At 36.2% G+C, this 7,005-nt stretch overlaps 1 protein-coding gene across 1 annotated transcript; it reads right to left on the minus strand.

The window, feature by feature from the left end:
- Positions 1 to 268: 268 nt before the first annotated feature.
- On the minus strand, positions 269 to 2,386 carry LOC106322439 (scarecrow-like protein 8). The gene has a single exon (XM_013760451.1). It carries the CDS (start codon positions 2,307 to 2,309, stop codon positions 543 to 545), a length of 1,767 nt encoding a protein of 588 aa, XP_013615905.1. The 5' UTR covers positions 2,310 to 2,386; the 3' UTR covers positions 269 to 542.
- Positions 2,387 to 7,005: the final 4,619 nt, after the last annotated feature.

Genomic DNA, 7,005 nt, shown 5'->3' on the forward strand with positions numbered 1-7,005 from the left:
ACAGTTTGCTTCAATGCAAAATCACGAGGCTGTGAGAATACTGAGTGTGTAGGCAATTTGATCATGCAGTGTTTAATTGATTTAATAAGTAATTAGTAGGCATGATGTCTATGGATCACCTATCTGTCAAGTTGTTATTTGATACACCACTTCAAGATTCTATTACAAAATTTCTTCAAAAACAGTTCTAGGGCATAAATTCTGTAATATTTTAGTGAATGTAAGATATTGACAAGATATTAAAATAACCATAAGATATTCCCTAAAACTCAATCGCACTTTCTTTTATTGTTAATAAAATCTGAAAAATCCCCTTTCTTTGTTACATAAGCTTCCTACCTTTCCCTTTCTTCATCCAATCCTCCATTTTTATAATTTGATACACTTTTTTTTTTTTGTTGTCAACTAATTTGATACACTTTAAAATGGAAAATCACAAAGATAGTAATATTAGTATATCCCCAAAATTAATAACAACAGTAATAATATGGTAATCATAAGAAGCAAAAAAAATAAAATCAAAATAGAAAAAGATTGTGAAGTTAACGCCAAGCGGATGCGACAGCGAGTGTCCGTCCCATCCAACGGAAGCACACACCTCCGTTATCCTCCTTAACGGTAAAACCAGAGTGCACTCTGTTTCCGTTACCGAGTCGACTCTTCATCGACTCAGCTATCTTCTCACTCAGTGGCATCAACTCGAACCCTGCCATGATCATCCGCATCCTCCATTTCCCAAACACCTCGCACCGCTCGATCCTATCGATCCCTTCGCACGCCACCGCGTTTATCAGCTTCCTGCCAATCCCTTCCTCCACTTTGGCACGGTCCAAGTTCGAACTCGGCACGGACGACTCGACCAAGTCGAGCAGTGCACCGTAACACGCGCACGCCTCGCTAACCCGCCCCAAAAACGGCGCGGTGTTGGAATTCATCTCTTGCTCCACTAGTGTCACAACGCGCGGCTCGAGTCCTTTCACGCGCCGGAGAAGCTCGTCTCTCGGATTCTCCACGCATACGCTTTCGTCAGGGACACGGTAGAGCTTGAAAGCCAAGTTCACCGCTAAAGGCTCGTCGGGACCGCATCCTAGCGATTCACGGCTTATGTCGCCGAGTCTTAAACTCGCCACTACGTTAAACCGTAAGGAGACACCGAGTCGATCACCGAGTTGGCTCAAACGATCCCCCACGGCTTTCAGCCTCTCCTCTACACCGTGGTTCGTCACGGCGGTGATCTTAACCACTAGATGTTTATTATCACCGCTCCGGCGCGTGGAGAGCGCGTGGAGGAGGTTAACGTACTGTCCACCTTCACCGATTTCAAAATCGACGACGTGCATCAACACCCCTCCGTCGTGGTTGTTACCGGCGGCGTCGAGAATAGCGAGATTAGCCGCCATGAAACCTAGTTTGAAACAAGGAGACAGCTCGTAAAGCAGTTGAGTGGAGATCAGATGCTCCTTCCCACACAACTCCCTCGCCGGAGAAGGAGGAGCACGACTCTCCGCCGGATTAATCCGCAGCCGAAGCGCCGTCACCATGAAATTCACCAGCTTCTCCTCGGAGTTCGTTTTCTGATTCGGCGTCGGAGAAACACACGCCAGAAGCTCCGCCACTATCTCCGTCTTCCCCTCCGAGATCGCAGTCGCGATTTCCATCACTGTTTGCCTCGAACATACCGTGGAAGACGAGGAAGCAGAGCTAGGCGAAGAGGACAAAACCGGAGTCACGAGGCTGTGTAGCCAGTCGCTGTTTGAATGTGTGATGGTAGACACGTCATCATCACCGCCTCGTGCGTCACTCTCGTCGTCATCTTCTAAAAGCTGTTTCTCGAGCTCTCTTAAACTACTCAACATGTTCTTTGATTCCTCAACCCGGTTTAGGTTCTGAACCGGTTCAATACTCGAACCGTATCCCATTCGGATCCCAACCAAATCCGATTGATGCTGCGTCTGAGACGAACCACCGAACAAACTCATATCGTTAACGGACGTGAGACCGATCGTCGGCGATTGGAGATTCTGGAAAGTTCTAGGCTTCACTGACCTCAGAAGAAACGCGTTGATAGCTGCTTGTTGCTGCTGAGCCGCTTGAAAATCAGCTAGAGTACGTTTCCCGCCGATTCCATTCCCACCGGAGAATCTGTTTCCGGTCTGATCAAGGAATATTCCGGGAATCTGACTCCTATACGTCGCCTGAGGATTATTGTTCACGGTGTTTACGACGGTTCCGAAGCCTCCAGGGATGGATCTACCATCACCGCCGTAAAATTCGGGTCCACCACCGTCGTTGGGGAATCCAGAAACCATTTTTATTCTTTCTCAAAAGCGCAGAAAGAGAGAGAAAAAAAGACGAAGTTGCTTTCTCTTATGGTATTTTTGAGATGGATTAGTGACGACGAAAATATAAAAAGAAAGAGTAAATGGCTTTACTACCGTCCGATCAGATATTCAATTTATATTTTTACCCTTTTAGAAACCAATCGCAAATAGTTTTCTCTTTCATTCCACCGTTTTCTAAGTGAATGTTTTCTCTCTGCTCTGACATGTCATTTACGAAAACACGAGACTGACCTGATCTACGACTATTATCACGACACGTGTCCCTCGATCGTAGTTCTGTGTAGGGTTTGTGATCAGTCTCTCTTAAGTTTTTACTCTCTTTGTGTTAAAATTGAGAGAGTTTGGCTTCGAGTACTTGTGGCCTTGTGGATAGACCCGATTTATCCGAGATCCTGATTCGATCCGATATTCGATCTGTATCCGATCCGAAAATCAGGATATCCGGAGATGCCGAATTCGGATCCAGATAGTAAAATGTTAGATCCGTCAAGGCCGAATCCGGATCCAGATATCTTGATTTATTAGTCCGGATATCCGGATCCGTAAATTTTATTAATAATTATTTCAAAAATAGTAATATATATAAATAAAAACTAATTTTATTTAATATATTTTCATTTTTATAATAGTATATATAAATTTTATGTAAATTTTGTAATATTATACATAGAAATAATTAAAAAACATTATATTTTGTTTATTTTTAAATTATTGTTAATATTTTATATATATATATATTAATATTATTTTTTATTTATTTTAGGATCCAAATCCGGATCCGGATATCCGCCGGATATTATGATTTTTAGAAGGATATCCGACACCCGGATATCTGCGAACCCCGAATCCGGATAAGGATAGTAAAATTATGGATCCGCCGGATCTATCCAGATATCTTAAAATTGTCCGGATACCTGATCCGTCTCAGGCCTGCTTGCGGATATTCTCAGTTTCCATCTTTACTTTTCTTTTTCGCTTTTGTCTAATTAACAAGATTTACCGGCTAATCTGGGTAGGAGTATTTACCACGTGTCGGTTATTTATTTGCACTTGCGTATGAAGTTATGAACCAAACGAAAAAAAAAGCTTTTCCCCCCTTTTTTTCTATAAAGAGGTGTAGTATTTTTTTTTTGTAACTGAGAGGTGTAGTATTTTTGTTACCTTAATTAAATCGAGTTATTTAATATGTTTATATCAAACCCGTTTCAAAGAAATAAGAAAAATATATGTTCTGGATTAGTTCGAGTAATAATTTTTACAGTTTTCCATCAAAAATAATAATAGTTCTTACAGTTACCAGCATCATACTTCTTCTATTTTGTAAAAAAATTAACACAACGAACTAAGAAAAGTATAAAATAGTTTAATAGATTTTTTATTTATTAGAAAAATAATTAAATATAAATAATTAAAAAAGTTATTGGTTATTCAAAAGAACAAAAATGTACAAAAGTACATTAAAAATAAAATGATATGGTTTCTGAAACAAAAATAACAATTTTGAAATAACAATATATACAAATAGAGGAGATATTTTACTGTCCTAAAATGTTTGTGGGAATCAGACTATTACAAAGTAGCAAATGTGAAAATGTTTCATATATTTAAGGTTTTATGAAAGTGTTTATTTTTAAGGGTAAATATGAAAATTAGTATCAAATTTGTGGTAATATTAAAAAAATCGGGAACAAATAATTTCTCTCTTAAGTTCTTTATTAAGGAAAACAAAATAAAAAAATGTATTTTCATTTTATCTACACACCTAATATTGTATCTGTAAATGTGTACAAAATATCCGTGACCTAAAATAAACACAATGTTGGTTGTATTCTATGAACCTTTAATAAAGCCTTAAAATCCTTAAAATATGAGAAAATAACAAAAATATGCCACTTGGATTTAAATTTAAAGTAGCTCTAGATTTTCACATGCAAATACGATGTTTCGGTATCCTACTCTTCTCTTACCTCTTCAAATAAAACACGAACACTATCATCGTGCAACTTTATGTCCTAGTAAGTAAATTATTTTTTGCATATCAACGCAAAACTTATGATCTTATATGGTCCAGATTAGGTTGAATTTGAATACGAATAATTCAAAAATTATTAAAAATATTCTTTTTTATTTATTTAAATAATTATTTATATTTATATATTTATTAAACAAAGATAAAAACTTTGTTTGCTTCTTTAATGAAAATTTATACTTCACTATATATGAAAATATCCATTTAATAAAAGTAAAAATGAATAGTAGTACCAAAAGTGAGATAAAAATAAAATTCACCTTTGACGTATAAGTTTTAATCAACCCTTTCATCAACCATTGAACTAAGGGTTTCCAGAAAGTTTTATAATGAGAATTGGTATGTTGACCAATAAAGAAAATTGTTTTGGAAATCCATCAAACAATGATCTAAAGCTTTCTTGTAATTCTAAATCACAAGTATTAAAATATAGAACCACACCATAAACTTTTTGACATTTCTTAGTAGGTTGCGTGAAGGCGAAAACCTAATGAGTAGAATTTCCTTTGGCAACCATATCATCCAAAATACATTCCACCTTAAACTTTATTTTAAATGTTGAGCTCTTTTTTTTTGTAACACAAATGTTGAGTATTTTAGTTTATTTCTTAGACGGTTTCTTATTAATTTAACATAAGACATGAATACTGTAATCACCACGTGTTCTACTTCTGCCTTGCCAAACTCGATTCTTCTCCACCATATATATTAATTATTAACACAAAGTCGGAGTTCCAACTAATTTTGTTTGGTGTTAAAGGAGTTCCAACTTTATTGGTTGTATGTGTATAACGTAATCTTCTTCGTGTTAATAAATGCAGAGAAAAAACATAATTAGAATTACTATATGAGAACAACATTTAAACATGCCGACTTTTGGTTATTATAAAAGGGCCATGTAGACTACTAATATGTTCCAAATCATTTTCAATAAACCACAGTGTTAAAAAAAGACTACTAATGGTCTATCACCCTAAAGAGCAAAACAATAAATTTTGTAGCATTTACAACAACAAAAAATTGTTGCATTATTCGACTTTCGAACTTACATGCAGGGCCGTGCCTGATACTAAGCAGATCAAGCATTGGCTTTGGGGCCAACAAGAAAATATTTATTTTAGAGGCCAAGAATAAGTGAAGTTTCTCTCTCGTTCTGGTGGCAAAAGCTAGATATGTAACATCAGGAGGTTATAGGTTCGAATCACATGGGAACCACTTTTTAATATTTTCATGTTTTATATAGATAATGGCCAAAAAAATTTTTTTGCTTCTGGGCCCGAAATTTTCAGGCCCAGCCCTGCTTACATGGTTTGGACTTTACTGTTATTTACATGAAATATATATATATATATATATATTTTCCAACAAAATGGTTAATGCTATGGTTTAGAAACAAGAAAAGAAATTTACCGGATGAGATAATTTTGGTAAAACATTCGTAAACAAAAAAATGAAAGAAGATGCTGTAGATGCACCTGCAACAACTGCACATCGGAAAGGCAAACCCCAAACCAGAACCAGACCTAAATATAAATATAGAGCTGAGAAGTGAAGATAGTGGAGCAGACGAGCCGAGCCCAAGATCAAAACCATACCAAAACAGAGAGTCAAGGTGTTACTGAAACTAAAGTCGAAGCACATGACCCTGACATGTACAATTCTGTTGCTAAAGATCTTAACACCAGTCCGAGAAGAACCAAACAAAACCCACAAAAGTCTCTGATTTACAATATGGCCAGACTGGCAAATGAATTAGCTTACTAAGACTTTAATTTGTTAGTGAATGAACAGTTTAATTTTGGTTAATAAGACATCTTTGTCCGAATTTATATGGAATCTGAAAACCTTACATGGGTTCATAAAGATAATAAATTATTAGTGGCCCTAAACTTTGAAAGATAAATTAAGTTACCCTGATCCATATCTATAACATGTTGTCCGTAATAAGCAAAACCAATTGCTCATCCCCACAATTCGAGCAAATTGAAGAAAGGGGATTAGAGTTCATTCACAAAAACTCATTTAAGAAAAGGAAACTGGCTTGTCTCGTACGCGTCTAAGCCAACTGACTGTTTTCGGTGAATCGCAATAGACTACAAAAACTATGATTCGGATAGGCATATCAGAATTTATATCTTCCTCAAACGCTATTTGATATTTACTGCAGGTAATGGTTAGATGCTCTTAAACCTGTTTTTTTTAACAACAATGCTCTTAAACCTTACTACTCCAAAGTAACTTTATAATGTACAGAAACCTTTATTCTGAACAACAAATCGGTTAATATAAAACCTGCTATATTAAAGGGAAGGACTATTAATCTAAAAATCATAATTCTCAAAATCATTTTTATTACAGGAATGAGCAAGAGAGGTTTTACTATTGCTTCGCCGTTGGACATATTATACAGGGACATGACTTCTGAACATAGAGCTCCTGTAAACAATATGCCCATGTCGGTGATTGTTTCAAACGAAATGATGGTTCCCTTCTTAAAATTTACCATGATACCATCAAATTTTATTAGTACATTGGTAATTACTTAGGGACTGCTAGAATCATACATTTGTTTGGTTTATCTAGCAAATTACTCATGCGGATAACAGTTTAGAATATCTTTCTTAAAGCATAATG

Source organism: Brassica oleracea, chromosome C2 (assembly GCF_000695525.1).
Source record: "Brassica oleracea var. oleracea cultivar TO1000 chromosome C2, BOL, whole genome shotgun sequence".
NCBI lineage: Eukaryota > Viridiplantae > Streptophyta > Magnoliopsida > Brassicales > Brassicaceae > Brassica > Brassica oleracea.

Bases quoted from the DNA above. Each gene is read 5' to 3' on its own strand.
- LOC106322439 (XM_013760451.1), bottom strand. From the start codon at position 2,309: ATGGTTTCTGGATTCCCCAACGACGGTGGTGGACCCGAATTTTACGGC.